Source organism: Ranitomeya imitator, chromosome 3, assembly GCF_032444005.1.
Source record: "Ranitomeya imitator isolate aRanImi1 chromosome 3, aRanImi1.pri, whole genome shotgun sequence".
Classification (NCBI taxonomy): Eukaryota; Metazoa; Chordata; class Amphibia; order Anura; family Dendrobatidae; genus Ranitomeya; species Ranitomeya imitator.
In genome coordinates this window covers 757,993,931-758,012,678 of record NC_091284.1, presented here as the reverse complement: position 1 = coordinate 758,012,678, position 18,748 = coordinate 757,993,931, and the positions used below count along the sequence as shown (strand labels likewise).

Here is an 18,748-nt window from a genome sequence, read left to right as displayed (position 1 = left end):
ATGGCCAACTTCTTTTTTTAGTTTTAATCAGTGGAGATCCAGGTCCTGAGATTAGAAAGGGAGGAGAAGAAGCGCTCAATGTATCCTAAAGGGAAAGCTGAGCAGTGCACTGACTTTCTATAAAGCCTGTAAGCAGCTCTGTTCGTGCTATTGGCCCCTTCCCAGGGAGTCTCAGGAACCGGACCCTCACAATGCAAACCCAGTAAGAGATGACTACTACATATATCAAGAGTTTGCTAAAAATCTAGTTACTCTTTAACTAGAAATGTAAAAATGTAACTTCAGCTCCATAGATGGTTAGCACACCTTGGCTAGAGAAAGTAGTGCGTCACCCGACCCCTACCCAGTAGTAGAAATTGGGCATAAGGCCGGGGTCCCACCTCCCAGGTTCACAGTCTGTGTACAGAATATGATTTCTGGACCAGCCGCCACGGGTCTCCTGACCGGAACTCTGCTGCCTTATTGACATATATTAGACTACTGAATTTTGGGCAAGAGACCCGCGGCCCCTCCAGAAATTGCAGTCCTTACCCAGACCATGAATCATGGGTGTGTGGACGTAGCATAAGGTTGTGTTCACACATTACCGGCACATTGCATCTCTTTGCTGAAAATCACGGCAAAAAGATCTGGTTTTACGGCGCCCAAAAAAATTTAAAAAAATTGCAATATGTGAACGCAGCCTAGGAGTTTCCCAGGAATGGAATCTTATCCAACCAGTAATTAGTTAATATTGCTGGGAATCACTGACACTGAAACACTTGCACAAAGGGGAGGACCAGACTGTGCAGCGGCCGACGCTTCCCCCACTGCGACCGCCTATTACTGTGTGATCTGCTTTCACAGTCCGGCCACTGGCCTAGCGCGGCCCACCGGCGGCATCATCTCACGCGGCACCGTCTGGTCTTAACCAAAGTATTTCATTTGCTTTATGAATACATGTTATTCTGTGATTTAAGCCAAAAAGTGATTAAGATTGCAAAGTTATATACAGAAGTAGCAGAGCTGAATTTGTCCCATTTGTACTTTCTGATCCTTTTTGATCAATTTGTGAAAAAACTTTGTTCTGTACTGTAGAAGGTACCGGATTTTTTTTTTGTGGTGGACAAATCTGTCGTGATTTTGAAGAAAAATCGATGTCTGTAATCCATGTAGTCTTCAGATCAGACACTGGTTTTTAAGGGTATCTGTGACTCTGATTTGAAGATATATTTTTTTTTTCTATGCATTTTTTTCAGCCTTTTTGTTGACTTTAAAGGGAACCTGTCACCTGAATTTGGCGGGACTGGTTTTGGGTCATATGGGCGGAGTTTTCGGGTGTTTGATTCACCCTTTCCTTACCCGCTGGCTGCATGCTGGCTGCAATATTGGATTGAAGTTCATTCTCTGTCCTCCATAGTACACGCCTGCACAAGGCAAGATTGCTTTGCGCAGGCGTGTACTATGGAGGACAGAGAATGAACTTTAATCCAATATTGCAGCCAGCATGCAGCCAGCGGGTAAGGAAAGGGTGAATCAAACACCCAAAAACTCCGCCCATATGACCCAAAACCAGTCCCGCCAAATTCAGGTGACAGAGTCCCTTTAAAGCAGATTCTGCCCGAAATAACTTGTCACAAAATTTTCCAGACCTTCACAGATAAAATCTCTCAAAAAAGTCACTGTATGAACAGCAATTCAAATCAGTAAGGGTGGTTTCACACTTGCGTTTTTGTCTACAGCGTTTTTTGCACAAAAAAAACGCATGCGTTTTTTTCCTATATTTAACATTGAAAACGCATGCGTTTTTTGTTGTACGCATTTGGTCGCGTTTTGAAACGCATGCGTTTTTTTGCTGCATGCGTTCTTTTTCAGAAATGCAACTTGTAGTATTTTTGAGAGGCGTTTTTTGACACATAAAAACGCATGCGTTTTCATGCGTTTTTTTTGTGTCAAAAAATACATTGGAGTCAATGGAAACGCATGCGTTTTTAAGCACATGCGTTTGTTTGCTTTAAAAACGCATGCATTTTTATTAAAAAAAACAAAACAGAAAACACACTGATATGCCACCCCCCACCATAAAGGTGATAAAGGGATCCTAACCCTAACCCTAAAGGGATCCTAACCCTAACCCTAAAGGGATCCTAACCCTAACCCTAAAGGGATCCTAACCCTATCCCTAACCCTACCCCTAACCCTAAAGGGATCATAACCCTAACCCTAAAGGGATCCTAACTCTAACCCTAAAGGGATCCTAACCCTACCCCTAACCCTAATCCCTTTAGGGTTAGGATCCCTTTAGGCTTAGGGGTAGGGTTAGGGTTAGGATCCCTTTAGGGTTAGGGTTAGGGTTATGATCCCTACCCCTAACCCTAACTATTTCTGTTTATAGTGGGTTTTTTACTTTATTTTGATGATTGGCAGCTGTCACACATTTTTCAGCATGCGTTTATAAAACGCAAACGCATGAAAAAACGCATGTAAACGCATCAAAACGCTGCGTTTTTTTCACCACATGCAAAAACGCATGCATCAAAAAAACGCAGCGTTTGCACGCGTTTACATGCGTTTTTTCACCATGCGTGTTTTTTTTAAACGCATGCGTTTTAAAACGCAAGTGTGAAACCAGCCTAAGAGTATTCAAATTGGAATTTAGGTGAATTTTTATTCCTGAAAAATCTGTTCCAAAAAAAAAAGGACAAAAGTAGGGGAACAAATTCGTCAAGCAGATTTTGCCGGAATTCTGGAAACATTTCTGTGCGACCCTGAAGTTTTTACACCAGTTCATGCCAACTCTGCCAACTTTTAGAAAAGACTGAGGCTAGGCGTGGCCAGGCGCGCCCAGCAAATTCATAATAATTTCTGCCATAAAAGTGGCAGATGTTACAACAGAAATGTCCTCCAGTCTCCTCCTAGCTTTCTTTTTTCTGGTGATGGCGCATAACAATTAAAAAAATGTGCCAAACTAATTAAGGAAGCACGCACCTCTTAATGGTGCATCTTACTCCAGCTCTCCCTTCATTAAGATTGGTGTGAGAAATGCCAGCCTTATTGAATATTGTTTGGTTTTTGGTGCTTATTTTTTGCTTTTCTTTTTTCACTGATTCTATGATTCAAACTTGCATCATTTTCTTCAATCAGAAACACCTTCAATAATTAATGTTGCTGCTTTTCCAAATGGGAAAAAAAAATACTACGTGGACTTTACTCAAGGAGTAATTGTGTAGGTTTTCATTGTTGATTTTGCAGTAGGATCTGCTCCTAAGTCCACAGAACCAAAATAGTGTGAACGTACCTTCACAATAAGTTCACAAGGAGTTTTTTTTTTTTTTTTTTTACATGGATTTTGAAACCGATCTGCTCCAAAATCCACATCAAAAACGACTTCAGATACTCTCCTTGATGTGGATTTTGAAGCAGATCCACCTCAAAATCCACGTGAAAAAAACTGTGGACGTGGCGATAGAGTATCTCAAGCGGTTTTTTCGTGCTGATTTCCGCCTCAACTCTCCTTTTGACAGATGTCTGTAGGTCTGCACTACTTTAAGGCCACTGCAGGGAGTAAAGGGATCGAGTGATCACTAATGATCTTTCAGTCCCCATACTGCCTGCATGTCGTCCCGCTTGTACGAGGCGATGTGCTGCAGAAAACTATGATTCTCAAGCCAAAATCCAATCGATTGTCGAACGAGAAGTGAAATTGATCACTGCCCTGTTTACATTGGCAGCCCCATGTAAACCCACATATGACACATGATCCTACTATACTGTGGATATTGACCACCTCGGCCCCGCTGCGTGGAACAAACTCTGCACTGCTACCTCTGTATATTAGTTTGATATTTTCGTATAAGACCTGTCTCAATGTTGTGGCTTTGCTATTTCTGTGTTTTACTGTGGTGAACATATTCCATGGAGACTGAAAATGGTTTTTCTTCTCATTTTTTGTTTTGTTCTTATTTGTTGTATCTGCTAACCAGGAGCTTCAGGTAAGATAAAGTCATCGTCAGATTCGTCACCATGAAAGTGTTTCCTAACATCCAGCCACTGTATGCGAGTTTCCTTCACAGAGCACATGGAGGCCTTGGCCCTGCTCCTGAGGCGCCATGTTTTAGGAGGGGGGGGCGGGATGCATGAACGGCGCACCTAAAATATGATATCGGCCGCATGAAAATATTTGCTGTGGTTGTGGCTAATGATTCAGAGATTATATTCGGGGAGGGAGGGCGGCACATTCCTGGCAGCCGCGGAAAGAGAACAGAGGTGGTGACTGCTGGAATACACGGACGAGCCCATAAGAAGACATGGGAACGGGGAAAAAAAAGTTTTATGAGGACACGATTTACTTTGGGTGGAGAATTTTACACATAGTAGAAGCGTACGGGGAATTTTATATCACATTTATATGCCGGAGAAAAAATCCATATGGAATAATGACCATATTGTGGATTTCAACGTTTGCATCAATTTCATTATCTGCACAGATTCCGCATGGAAAAATGGCAGACGAGCCCTAATAAATGACAAAAGTATTTTATTTTACTGGGACATTTCTCGTTGAATTTAGGCCAGAATTTTAACTCCAAGTTCAGCATTTCATTGTCATAAATACCTAAGCCAAATGGATCCGCTTATTCCATTTATTACACCGTTTTTAAGTACCCATGCAAAACATTGAAAAATGAGCGAGGGGCGTAGTTAACCATTTCACGTCGCGTACAACATATTTATGATCACAGTCATTCATAAAAAAGTTGCATAAAACAGGTAATAGAACACCAAAAAAACATAAAGAAACATGCTATATAGCAGGGACCACCATTTTATAATATAGAAAAAATGATTTTATTTTTAGAAGTTAACCAAAAACACCACACATAAAACAGGTCATAGCTCTCTTAAATTAATTTGCGCCACTTTTTTTTTTTTTTTTTTTTAAGTCGTAACCATTTTTAACATGCATAAAAGGGGCAGTAGGTGCAAAATTCTACATTAATGATTAACATTTGACAGATCGGTCTCATACACTTTTTTTTTTTTTTTTTTTTTTTGAACATGGGGATGTGTACCAGTTAGCATGCATTAAAAAAAATTGCAGCTTGGGAAAAATGTTCCATTTGCGTGTGACACTTGACACATGTGATATTGGTCTCCAGCGCTTATCTAATAGTCAGGAACTGTACTGCCTTGCTTAAAAAGTTGCAGCGGTGTCATTTGTACCAAGTTTATCATTATTATCTGTGTCATTTGTCTGCCCTACGTGTTTAGCATTGCTTTCTATGGAGATAAAACACTGAAAATAGTGACATGCTGCATTTTTCCAATTCCGTCTGGGAGAAAAATCAATTCTGTGCATGAGATTTCTGAAATCTCATAGCTTTTGCTGGTAATGTAAAAGCAGCTAAATTTGCATAGAAAAAAAACCCCACACCAAAAACTGCTGCAAAAACGCAACGTGAGAACATAGCCTAACAGGGAGACTGTTGGAACCGGGGCCTCTACCAAACATAATCCAGCCCTGATTATATATATTAATATTTATACTTTGTTCAATGAGCAGCTTTGGTGCCAGAAATACCTTTTTACGCTTCCCACTTAAAATACAGTTTCATCCTACATTTTTCTGAAACAATAGATAGCACCAATGCCAAAAATACAACTAATAATTTCTACATCTTTTATTAAACAGCTGGCAAAACAATAAGTGAAAAGAGGTGCACCTTCCTCAGGTTCCCTCTGCCCTATGTTAGGGAATCCGTATTATTAGAGACGTGATGGGGGTCTACGATACAATAAAGACCCTGTCACACAAGCCAATCTAGACCGTTAAAACGACCTCCGATCAGCCATTTAATGGCATGTTTAGACAGGATGTCCATAATTCTATGTACACAGAGTCACCGTTAACACATTGCTCTGTGCGAATAGAATATCCTCATTATCGGCAGCACACCTCCTGTTTACACAGAACTAGTGATGAGCACAAGTCCTCGTTACTTGAGTTTTGCCTAGGGTGCACCGAGTATAGCAGGAGCTCGAGTGACTTGTTCGCTTACCCGCGCCCGCATGTTTCATTGCGGCAATCCCCGCATGTCTTGTGGCTGTCTAACATTCCCGAATCATGTGGATACCTGAACATGTCACTCGAGCACCCGTGATACTCGGTGGTTACCTGAGCACCCTAGGCATACTGGAGTAACGCGCACTTGCGCTCATCACTACACAGGACCTTATGCTGCCGAGAACAATGATTTTTGTCTAAATGCTCCTTTAGTAAATAGAATAAAAATCTGAATAACTCGAGGTAAAAAGGCAACCCATAACTGAGAAAGATGGTACACCTACAAAAATCACAATGGGCCTCATTTATTAAAACTGTCTAGTAATAAGACCATTTTTGTTGCCCATAGAAACCAGTCAGCGCTCATCCTTCATTTTTCCAAAGCAGTTTAATCCCTTCACAACCTTGGATGTATAGGTACGTCAAAGGTCGTGTCCCCGCCTTTGATGCGGGCTCTGGCGCTGAGCCCGCATGTTTCCCTAATCATAACAGCTGATTTGATCAGCTATCATGTGCATCTAACAGCCGTGGGTGGATTCAAGACCCACCCGCAGCTGTTAACTATTCAAATCCTGCTATCAATCACTAACAGGGGCATTTACCACGTGCTGAAAGCGCATCACAAGTCCCGGGATCACGTAACAGGGGTGCCGATGGGTTGTCATGACAGCTGGTTGTCAAGACTCTGCTGTCGTCCCTGTCCCTAGGGGTGCCCTAGCTCGCCCTGTTCCCTAGATTACTTCTGATGGTGAAGACTCCGGGGCCACGTACCTAGCCTTAGCTCCTGAATCCACCCCAGTCTGTACCTTTCCCCTAGCCTGGGATCAGGGGAGTAGTACTGAACCGTAATACGGACAGGGATAATGGAAAATACCAATCATACAAATAAACACACATAAACAACACAGGTAAACACCGGGGAGTGGAGGATGGGGTTAAACCAAAGAAGGAGAAGAAAGGGGATTATCACACACTCAAAACCTAGCAACAGTCATAAATAAATCCACCAAACGCCTTCTCCAATAAGAACCATCAACAACCTCCAGCCATGCAGCATAAGCTAATCAGGAACCAGATTATATAGGAGATGGGAATGGTCAACAGTGAGAAGCTGAGCCTTAATGCAGGAAAGCTTCCAAGAGCTGTCAACTGAGCCGATTTAACCCCTGCACCGCTAAAAGAAACTTGCACCGTTTCATATACGTTCTGCTAATCCGTGCAGGAGTAGAAAAAATCAGACGCTGCGTGCTTCTGGCTTCTGTCTGTGATGGAAAACCTGTGACACCGGTGGTCTGCAGAAGACCCCCGTGCCTTTCATTGTGAATTTCCTATGAGTGCTGGAGCGGGCCGGCATTCATAGGAGATCATGATTTCTGCTACATATAGCAGAAACGGAAAATCACAAGGTCATGAGGATAAGAAAATTAAGTCTTTATTGCTTGTAGCAACCAAAGGTCAACTCTCAAACTGTTCTGTAAAAAAATAAAAACGGAGTTCTATTTGGTTGCTACGGGCAACAAAGACTGTCTCATTATTAGATGGCTTTGATGAATTAGGCCCATTGTGATCTCTCTAGTTATACCATCTTTCAGTTACAGCTGTAGGTATTTAGGTTTTTACACTATTTGCTAATTTTGGGATAAGGCCACATGTCGCCTCCATACGTGAAGTACCTGTATAATCATTCTCTAATCCCTACACTAACTGTACGGCGTCCATCCCCCAGTAGCAGCCGGCCTTGCGTGGATGGACACCGTTTCCTGTATTTGTATAAATTTCCTTCTCCGCACAGTAATTAGTGTATTGTGAGGCACAGGAAGCCGTATCCCCGCAGTAATGTCCCACCCGCTATGTTTTCTACCCACTCGTCCTGATTCTGCACCCAGGACCCTTAAAAGACAACACGACCTATAGGTTTCCCAAAATCTCTGCAGATGATCATTTGGCTCATGGCGAATGTTCTTGGCCCGCTCCAAGCTGATGGAGTACCCTGCCCATGTATTTGCTGATCTGGTGAAAATACGAGAGCTTTGAAGATTAGCCAAGGAAACATACTATTCATATGACTTCTAATTAAGCACTTAGCTGTTGGGTGGGTCCGTATTTCTGTCCTTTCTAGCAAGGAATGGAACGTGCAGATAGAAACACAGCCGTCTGGAAGGGCACACTAGAAAAACACTTCACTGAGGGACATGCTCATACCGGAAGGTTCCTTGCCTAGTGTAGGCATTTTGTGAACCTTTGTTTCCACAGCTTTGTCACCGGCCTCTGATCTGTATGATTGCAGGGAGAAAGCATGGATAATTTCAACTGGGGAGTTCGCAGACGTTCTCTTGACAGCCTGGATAAGTGCGATCTGCAGCTCCTGGAGGAAAGCCAGCTCTCAGGAAGCACACACAGCCTGAGCAAGATGAACCAGGATGATTCCGATGAATCCTCAGAAGAAGACCTCACCACCAGCCAAATCCTGGAATCCTCTGACCTGGTAAGTCCAAGGAGGAGGCTACGGGAGAATTTATCTATTATGCATTGCTTATATAGCGCTAACATATTCCGCAGCGCTTTACAGACATTGTCATCGCTGTCCCCATTGGGGCTCACAATCTAGATTTCCTATCAGTATATTTGGAATGTGGGAGGAAACCGGAGAACCCGGAGGAAACCCACACAAACACAGGGAGAAGATACAAACTCCTTGCAGATGTTGTCCTTGGTGGGATTTGAGCCCAGGACCCCAGCGCGGCAGTGCTAATCACTGAGAAGAAGCTGAGCGGCTGGGCAGACTGTTTTCATACTTGTGCCTGTACGTTCTCCCCGTCTATAGAGTCATTGCGTATAATGCTGCATTTACACATCCGTGTGAAATGTCGGTGTGATGTCCAATTTTTTATTATTTTTTTTGTTTAACAGGCGGCATACAGACCCTTGAACTACTTCCTGACAATGCTCTGAGTTTTACAAATCTCATTGAACTGGTTCTGTCAGCAGCTTTTTGCTGCCTCATCTCAAAGCAACATAATGTAGGCAAGGAAACCCTGAATCCAATGATGTATCGCTTAGTTTACTGGGTTCAGCCGTTCTGACAAATCGGAGGTCTTAGATTTAGCATGGAGCAGAGCTGAGAAAGCTAGCCCCGCCCACGCCAGATTCTGTGTACATTGTCTATTGACAGTGAGCTGCTTGTCACAGAAGTGGACGGATTCAGACGAGGGCACTCGCCAGCTAGACATAGCAATGATAATGTCCTAGCGATAAAGTCTTCATTGTAAGTAAACCACAGCGCACAGCCTGATAAGTGACACATCCTTGAAATCTGCTTTTTAACTCCGACCTCATGCTGTCCTTAGATTACATAGCAAAAATCTGCTGACAGATTCCCTTTAATGGATGTCTGAAAAAATATATTTTACTTAATGGGTGAGTGTGCTTTACAATAAAAAAAACAAAAACAATAATCACGCGGACATTTCACACTGATGTGTGAGTGCAGCCTAAAAGGCGTATTTTTTGTGTCACTACTGACAATAATAGCAGATTTTGTGTTAATCTTATATTCTCTTTTATTACATAGAGCAGTGAATGTACATATTTATTTACTAATGTGTATCCTATAGACTACAGCAAAAAAAATCTAATTACCAAACTATCTGCAGTATATAAGGGACAAAACTAGTTGTCAACATGCTCTTAACCCTTCCTGTGACCCTTTGCAACATTTAAAAAGCTGCTGTAGAATTGGTAGATATTGAGAATCTTCTGCTGCTTTCTGTTTTATACACTTAAAGGGGTATTCCAACTTTACAAATTCGTTCATCTGCCCCATATTAATGTGCTCTGTAAAACCCAACTCCCACCAGGTTTCTGCCTATGCACAGTGCATACAGAAAGCTGCCAATCAGTGGTGTGGGCGGGGTTATACAGAGCTCGGCATTTAGAGAACTGCTAGATCTGCAGCACAAAAAAGGTAATTTTTACCAAAACTGCAGCAAGCAGCCTAGTAAGTGATACATCGCTAGATACAGGTGCTCTGCCCATACATCATGCTGCTCTCAGGTGGGGCCTCAAAAACCTGGTGACAGATTCCCTTTAACCTCTTTCTGACCTCAGACGGGCTAGTACATCCGAGGTCAGATCCCCTGCTTTGATGCGGGCTGACATGTGCCCGCAATAGCGACGGGTGGAATCGCGATCCACCCGCCGCTGTTAAATAGATAAATGCTGCTGTCAAACGCTGACAGCAGCATTTAACTACTGCTTCTGTCCATCGGGCCCGAAGTCAGCGCATTGCCAACCCCCCGCCACATGATCGAGGGTCAGCGATCCATCGGCATGACAACCTGAGGTCTCCTTGAGACCCCTATGGTTGTTGATGCCGGCTTGCTGTGAGCGCCACCCTGTGGATGGCGCTCATAGCAAGCCTGTAATTCAGCTACATAGGGGCGATCTGATGATCGCTCCTATGTAGCAGAGCCAATCTAGTTGTGCCAGCTTCTAGCCTGCCATGGAGTATGGCAAAAGTTGAAAAAAAAATGTTTTAAAAAATAAATAAAAGTTTAAATCACCCCCCTTTCGCTCCATTCAAAATAAAACTATAAAAAAAAATCAAATATACATATTTGGTATCGCCACATTCAGAATGGCCTGATCAATCAATAAAAAAAAGGATTAACCTGATTGCTAAACGGCGTAGCGAGAAAAAAACTTGAAACGCCTGAGTTACATTTTTTGGGTCGCCACGACATTGCATTAAAATGCAATAACGGGTGATCAAAAGATTGTATCTGCACCGAAATGGTATTATTAAAAACACCCTCACCTGACCCCAGATCACGAAAAATGGAGACGCTACTGGTATCGGAAAATGGCGCAATTTTTTTTTTTTTTAGCAAAGTTTGGAATTTTTTTTCACCACTTAGATAAAAAATAACCTAGACATGTTTGGTGTCAGTAAACTCGTAATGACCTGGAGAATCATAATGGCAGGTCAGTTTTAGCATTTAGTGAACCTAGGAAAAAAGCCAAACAAAAAACAAGTGTGGGATTGCACTTTTTTTGCAATTTCACCGCACTTGGTATTTTTTTCCCATTTTCTAGTTCACGACATGGTAAAACCAATGATGTTGTTCAAAAGTACAACTCGTCCCGCAAACAATAAGCCCTCACATGGCCAAATTGACGGAAAAATAAAAAAGTTATGGCTCTGGGAAAGAGTGGAGCGAAAACGGACACGGAAAAAACAGAAAATCCCAAGGTCATGAAGGGGTTAAGAGGGATTCCAACCATTAGACCTCCATAAGTTGCAAGAACAGGGGAGACTGGCTCCATACCCATGGGTACACAAACCACTGAGTCACTATTGTATTTGGCTATAGCTAAACTGGGAGGGTGAAGAAATTTGTCAGTCTTCATGGTTAAGCACTCTTCACTGGTATGGACGGCGCAGAATCCCCAGGCCATGTGCCAGCCCCCTTCCACATTAGACAAGTCGTCACCAATCAGTGGGGTTTCACAGATTAGCTGGACTGGCTTCCACATGATGCATAGTCCTGTAATGCCTGATAAACCGGGGCAATCCCCGCATGCTTTGTGGCGGCCTAACAGCTGTGAAACATGCGGCCGCGGGGACTCGGAACATCTCACTGTAGCACCCGCGATACTCAGTGCATTGCCAAGTAACGAGCACTTACGCTCATCACTAGTGATAATCCCTTGCTGATAAAACACTGTATTGAAGTTACAGCTGAGCAAGAGATACATTGCTGGAATCAGCCTCTCTGCCCCTGCATTGTGATTAAATAGCAGTAACCTGCTGACACATTCCCTTTACCCTCAATAAATGAATAGATAAACCAGCTCAGCACAGTCCGCGTGTTTTTAGATTCTGTTCTTGTGACTGGCTTGGCTTGATTGGCAATAGGAAAAGTATCGTCCATCATCGTATAAAATCTAACTTTATTGGGTTTCCTCTAATGACTTCATCCCTAAATTAATTTGTAGGGAACTACAGACCTTCACTGATTTTAGTAAGCAGGACATGCTCTTAAGCTATGAGGGGTTAATGATAACTGCCTAGCTGTTTAGTAGATGGATATTCATTTTTGTAAGGCTGGAATACTCGTTCCAGTCATAGTGCAGCTCGCTAGGGATAGTGGGAGTTGTATAAATCCGTATGTACTAAGCCGTGCATCCAAGCAACTGCATACACACATAATATTCTATTAATGCTGCAGTTTTTGAATGCCGCTGATTTGGAGCTTCGTGTCAGAAAGGAAGAGGACTTGAACACTACTGTCACCTATTGGAAGTAGCAATCCTAAAAGGATATCCCAAGTCATATGGCAAGGCTTGTTAAAAGGTCGATGCTGACTTTTAGGATCACTACTTCCAAAGTCATATGGCAAGGCTTGTTAAAAGGTCGATGCTGACTTTTAGGATCACTACTTCCAAAGTCATATAGCAAGGCTTGTTAAAAGGTCGATGCTGACTTTTAGGATCGCTACTTCCAAAGTCATATGGCAAGGCTTGTTAAAAGGTCGATGCTGACTTTTAGGATCGCTACTTCCAAAGTCATATGGCAAGGCTTGTTAAAAGGTCGATGCTGACTTTTAGGGTCACTACTACCAAAGTCATATGGCAAGGCTTGTTAAAAGGTCGATGCTGACTTTTAGGATCGCTACTTCCAAAGTCATATGGTAAGGCTTGTTAAAAGGTTGATGCTGACTTTTAGGATCGCTACTTCCAAAGTCATATGGCAAGGCTTGTTAAAAGGTCGATGCTGACTTTTAGGATTGATACTTCCAATGGCTGGCGAGAGTGTTCTAGTCCTATTCCTATCTAAAGAGGCAACTTGCATATTTAATTTCCCACAGGAGCATGCATGGCGTATAAGTCTCCTCACTCTGACATGCCAGGCCTGGCATGTCACTCTGCACATGAAAAAATGTTATCCCCTAGCTCCCATGATATATAATACTGTTTTTCAGAGCATTAGAATTCTGAAGAAATAGTAAATAACCCCCCTGATAAATGTCTGAAATCCATTCTTTGCCATCAGGCTCCAGTATAACGACACAGGACTGTTCCAATTTAATTAATTTTCCAATGTCCATAACTGTTCATCCTTAATTATGTGTTCCCCCGGCTCCTGGACAATGCAAACTTGTCACAGAAGAATAAGAGACGGCCATTTTGACATTATACTGGACATATGGAAACAGGCTAGTAAATGACTGCTGATCGGCAAATATCTTGACGGTAGGCGGTTGTTTATCGCTGTATATCGCAAAGTGTAAGTGTCCAGCTAGCCACACACATGAGATGGCTATTGGCCGCTCGTTCGGCAGACTCTCTCGACTCTTCACATGTGTATGCGATAAGCTAATGTCTGGTTATATCTGTTCTTTTAACCCCTTAGTGACAGAGCCAATTTTGTCCTTAATGACCGAGCCAATTTTTACAATTCTGACCACTGTCACTTTATGAGGTAATAACTCTAGAACGCTTCAACGAGTCCCACTGATTCTAAGAATGTTTTTTCGTGACATATTGTACTTCATGTTAGTGGTAAAATTTCCTCAATATGACTTGCGTTTATTTATGAAAAAAAACAAATGGAAATTTGGCAAAAATTTAGAAAATTTTGCAATTTTCAAACTTTTAATTTTTGTGCCCTTAAATCAGAGAGTTATATCGCACAAAATAGTTTATACGTAACATTTCCCACATGTCTACATTACATCAGCACAATTTTGGAAACAATTTTTTGCAGTGTGGAAGGAAAAAATGAACATTTTACTTTTTTCACAAAAAATTTACTTTAGACCCAAACTTTATTATTTTCACAAGGGTAACAAGAGAAAAAGGACCACAAAATTTGTAGTGCAATTTCACCTGAGTACACCGATACCCCGTATGCGAGGGAAAGCCATTGTTTGGGTGCATGGCAGGGCTCAGAAGGGAGGGAGTACAGTTTGACTTTTTGAACGGACTTTTTGGATGGAATCAATGGCGGGCTCCATGTTGCGTTTGAAGGCCCCTTCATGTACCTAATCAGTGGAATCCCCTCAATTCTAACTCCAACCCTAACACAGGCCTACCCGTGACACTAATCCCAACCCTAACCACAACTGTATCCCCAACACAACCGTATCCCCCACACCACAACCGTATCCCCCACACCACAGCCGTATCCCCCACACCACAGCCGTATCCCCCACACCACAGCCGTATCCCCCACACCACAGCCGTATCCCCCACACCACAGCCGTATCCCCCACACCACAGCCGTATCCCCCACACCACAGCCGTATCCCCCACACCACAGCCGTATCCCCCACACCACAGCCGTATCCCCCACACCACAGCCGTATCCCCCACACCACAGCCGTATCCCCCACACCACAGCCGTATCCCCCACACCACAGCCGTATCCCCCACACCACAGCCGTATCCCCCACACCACAGCCGTATCCCCCACACCACAGCCGTATCCCCCACACCACAGCCGTATCCCCCACACCACAGCCGTATCCCCCACACCACAGCCGTATCCCCCACACCACAGCCGTATCCCCCACACCACAGCCGTATCCCCCACACCACAGCCGTATCCCCCACACCACAGCCGTATCCCCCACACCACAACCCCATTTCTATCTCTGGTATGCTAGATCATAACAGAGGAGAGAGAAATAAATGGGAAATTGGACTTCTTTTCTTTTCTTTGTGGTCGCCGTTATTCAGTGAATAACGGCGATCGCAACACTGGGGATGGTAAAAACCAACCCGAATCATGTTCTCTGGGGTCTCCGCTACCCCTGAGAGCCGAAACCCAGGAGATTTTCTGATGCTGGGGGGAAGGGGTCGCTTTACCCTTATTTCTCAGCGCCGTTAAAAAGCGGCGCTGAGGAATAAGTATCCTTAACTGCAGCCGTTAAAAGGCGTATCGGCGTCATTAAGGGGTTAAAGCAAAAGGGTATTGAAATCTCATCTGCCGATCCTTTTTTTTTCTCTGACATGATCTGTCTGGAGATAGTACAGAGGCCCTTATACACATCAGATCCCACTGATATGGGCAGTTAGGTCAACTTTCATCTAATGCAGTATTCCCCAACTCCAGTCCTCAAGAGTCACCAACAGGTCATGTTTTCAGGATTTCTTTAGTATTGCACAGGTGATGGTATTATCACCTCTTTAATACTAAGGGAATCCTAAAAACATGACCTGTTGGTGGCTTTTGAGGACTGGAGTTGGGGAACACTGCTCTATTGTGTATGTGGGGCTTAGTGACCTCCATCATCTACTATAGGTTTTCCGTGCTGCAGGCGCTTTCTAGAATGCGCTACTCCTGACAACCTAGCAGCTTTCCAACTTGCACAGTTTAAACATGTAACTTTTTTAGGCAGGTTTTTCATTCTAATTAATGTAACGTCTCCATTTACCCCCCTTCTTCGTTATACAAAGCATGACTCTAATGTAACAGTAACCTACACACACCATGTTCTTGCATGCTGTGGATGGAGGACTGGCTTATACAGTTTTATGTACTAATAAGCTATAGTTTTATATATTTTTTATGGCTGGTCCTTAAGCCCTTTTTACCTGTTATGTCACCCTTATTTCCACCTAAATTGTGAGCGCGGCCTTCACTCCCCTTGTTTGCTTTTATTACTCTGTAATGTCTGAATTGTTTGTACCTGTGAAGAGCTGCAGAATATGTTGGCGCCACATACAAATTTGTAGCGTATAACCCACAATGTCTTTATTTTCTTGTTGTAGATCATAAGCCTTTCTCCTTCCGAAGAGACAAATCACATGGAGTCTCCTTCCACATCATGCGACACAACCTCTGCCGACCCCCATTCCCTTAACACAAGAACCTCTAGTTTTGATGCGTCTTTGCCTGAAATCACTAATCCACTCTTATCTGAGGATCCTAAGGTGATGGAGTTTTGGTAGAACTCAAATGTTGGCCATGGCTGAATGACTGACTGCTTTTCCAATCTAAAATTATAGCAGGAGGAGACTAATCTACTGACTGGAGGCCATATTGTTAAGCCATTCTTTACTGGAGAGACCAGGAAGATGGTTCTGGTCCTTTCTAGCAATAGAAAGCTTGATAAAAAATTAGACTAACCTTGGTGGCTAATAATATTGATCTTGTCCTGTGCTAGGATCTATGCTTTGTAGCATAATATTTCACATGTATATACTTTATTTGGAGGGGTTATGAAGGGACCACAGTAATGCAGAAGATGCTAAATAGTGTCTGGTGATGCATGTTGGTCTTCACGAACCTGTGCGAGAACCTCTCCTCCATGGTTTCTCGCTATGGATTCTGTGAAATTCCACTTAAAAGTAAGCAGAAATAATGAATAACGACATCATTTTTTACAATTCCATTTGTATATATTATGGATCAGATCCATATCTGTAGCGTTAATGATGTTGGAAGCCCCGGGCTTCCGTTGGTCACAGATCAAGTTCACATGAAAGACAAGTAATTAACGTTAATGAAGGGGAACATCTTCCTTGAAATGTTGATTGCTAAATAGAATTCTTTTATTAGTGATAGTGAATAATTGACTTGAGTAATTTATTACGTAGGTACGTAGCACTAAAGGTTTGAAGGATTCCAATCAACTTTTTTGTTTTTTTAAATTAATTTTTGTTTTTATTTTTGAACCTGCACTAAACAGGAGCCTTGGTAATCGACAAACCCAGGTACCAAGTACCCCAAAGTAATAATATTGGCATCAGGGGGGACAGTGGTAGCTGTTTCACCAGTGTCCTGATGGTCTAACACAGTCCAAAGACCCCCTCTCGTTATTTTATAATGGTAGATTGGGGGTTGGACTCTGTTGTCTCTGATCTGTCTACAATAGGTCAGTATTAAATCCTCAAAAATCTTCCTTTTTTTCTTTTTGTAGAATTAAATATGCAGCGTGATGTTTTCATAAATATATTACATGTGAAATATGAATGCGCCATGATGAATCCACGTCTGCGTTCTGCTTGTTCACACTTCTCCGCATTCCCGCTGCTTAGTGTATGACGGCTAACCGAGCGCTTCTCACATAGACCTGAATTGATTTTTGTAATAATTTTGCATGTTGGACTATGAGATACACAAAGTTAGCCGGCACCGGGCACAAACTGCTTGTTTTACGATGTGGGTTGCATGTCCTCTCTGTGATTCCTTTTCCTATGTGGGAGCCTATTGTGCACCGCGCACATCTGAATGAATTCATGCCGTGTTGGCGCAATATCAGAATATCACATTCTGACCACAGTATTTTGCTAGATTTGCACATAAAAAAAAACTGCTCTATGCTGCTGTTCTGAAGGCAATTTGGTGCATTGAAGACTCGATTCTTTCATTTTAAAAGGTTGGTGAAAGTTGATCAATGTTTTCCTTCCTATATATAAGCTGCATACACACCGACACATTTCAAACCCAGAAACAAGGGAGCATTCATAGGTTTGGTGCAGTCACATAATACGGGCTGTGTTCATGTTCTGGCATTCTGTATTTGGCTTGAATTGGGGGAATCTTAACATACAGATTCCATAGATTTCCAACCTTTGGCATTTAAGGTAACCACTTCCTGTTTCCTGTTACCCTCGTAATGTTCTTTTTTTTTTTGTTGTTCTTTCTGAAATATTTGAGAAGAACTGGAGTTTGGGAAACCCTGCTCTAGGTAGATGATGAATTTACCAATTTAATCCCTTGCCTGTCCATCCCTGCTGCTCCGGTGCTACCCGCCGTTCTTTGTTTTACTGTGCATCTATGATGTCCCGTCAGCACATATGGCCCCTATAGTCAATCACTTGATTCAGTGGCGTGACCTCTTCTGTTTTTTTGTCAAATTTTGCTGTAGACATCCCGTCAACACATGACTGTTACAGCCAATCACTGACGGGACGTCATTGCTTCAGGCTAGTAAAAAAAAAAAAAAAAAAGGACTGGCAAGTATGCCTAAGCAGTGGCCCTGGATTGGCGGGGGATTAAAAAGTTTTTTTTTTATTATTTCAATGCATTTCTTCCCCTCTTGTCCCATTGTCTCTTAATCTGAGGCTTTGTTCACATGGTGCATATTTGGTGTGGATTTTCCGTACTGAATTTCCACTTGTAAAATCTGCAACAATTTACGTCACCAGCAAAGTGGGCGAGCTCTAATTAAAAGGAGTTGCCCACTACTTTTATATTTATGGCCTATCCTCAGGATCAGATAGGTGAGGGTAAGACACCTGGGACCCCCACCGATCAGCTGCTCCAGGTGCTGGTGAAGTTACAGAGCTGCACTGCTCCGTCAACTATGTCATGACCACTACCGGGTGCTGCAGATCATGTTCATTGTTTGTTAACTCTTTCCAATGGATAGGAGGATATCTGCTCCACCTCTGAAGCAAATTTACAGCGAAATCTCCATGTAACGCACACGGATACTGCTGCAGATAAAATGTGCAAAAATCCGCAGCAAATGCGCAACATGTGAACTTTGAGTCAATTATTTACCAGTATTAAGATCCACCAAGGCCATTTTGGCAGGTAGATTGGATGGTTTGGACAAAGATTTCCTATAATGTTTTAAAAATTATTTTGGCTTTTACTGAAACTTTTTCTAAATGACTCCATTTACAAAGGTAACATCCCCCCAGCCTTATAAAATCTTACTAATGGTGCTCACATCATGAAGGCTCTCC

General features: G+C 42.7%; 1 protein-coding gene across 5 annotated transcripts in view; it reads left to right on the top strand.

Annotated features, from left to right (window-relative positions):
• FRY (FRY microtubule binding protein) overlaps positions 1–18,748 on the top strand; it is a 422,350-nt gene that overhangs the window by 378,235 nt on the left and 25,367 nt on the right. For all 5 annotated transcript variants that reach the window (XM_069759001.1, XM_069758996.1, XM_069758997.1 and 2 more), the window contains exons 52-53: positions 8,331–8,528; positions 15,821–15,982. In XM_069759001.1, the coding sequence (XP_069615102.1) occupies positions 8,331–8,528; positions 15,821–15,982 (360 nt within the window). The remainder of the gene's footprint in view (positions 1–8,330; positions 8,529–15,820; positions 15,983–18,748) is intronic.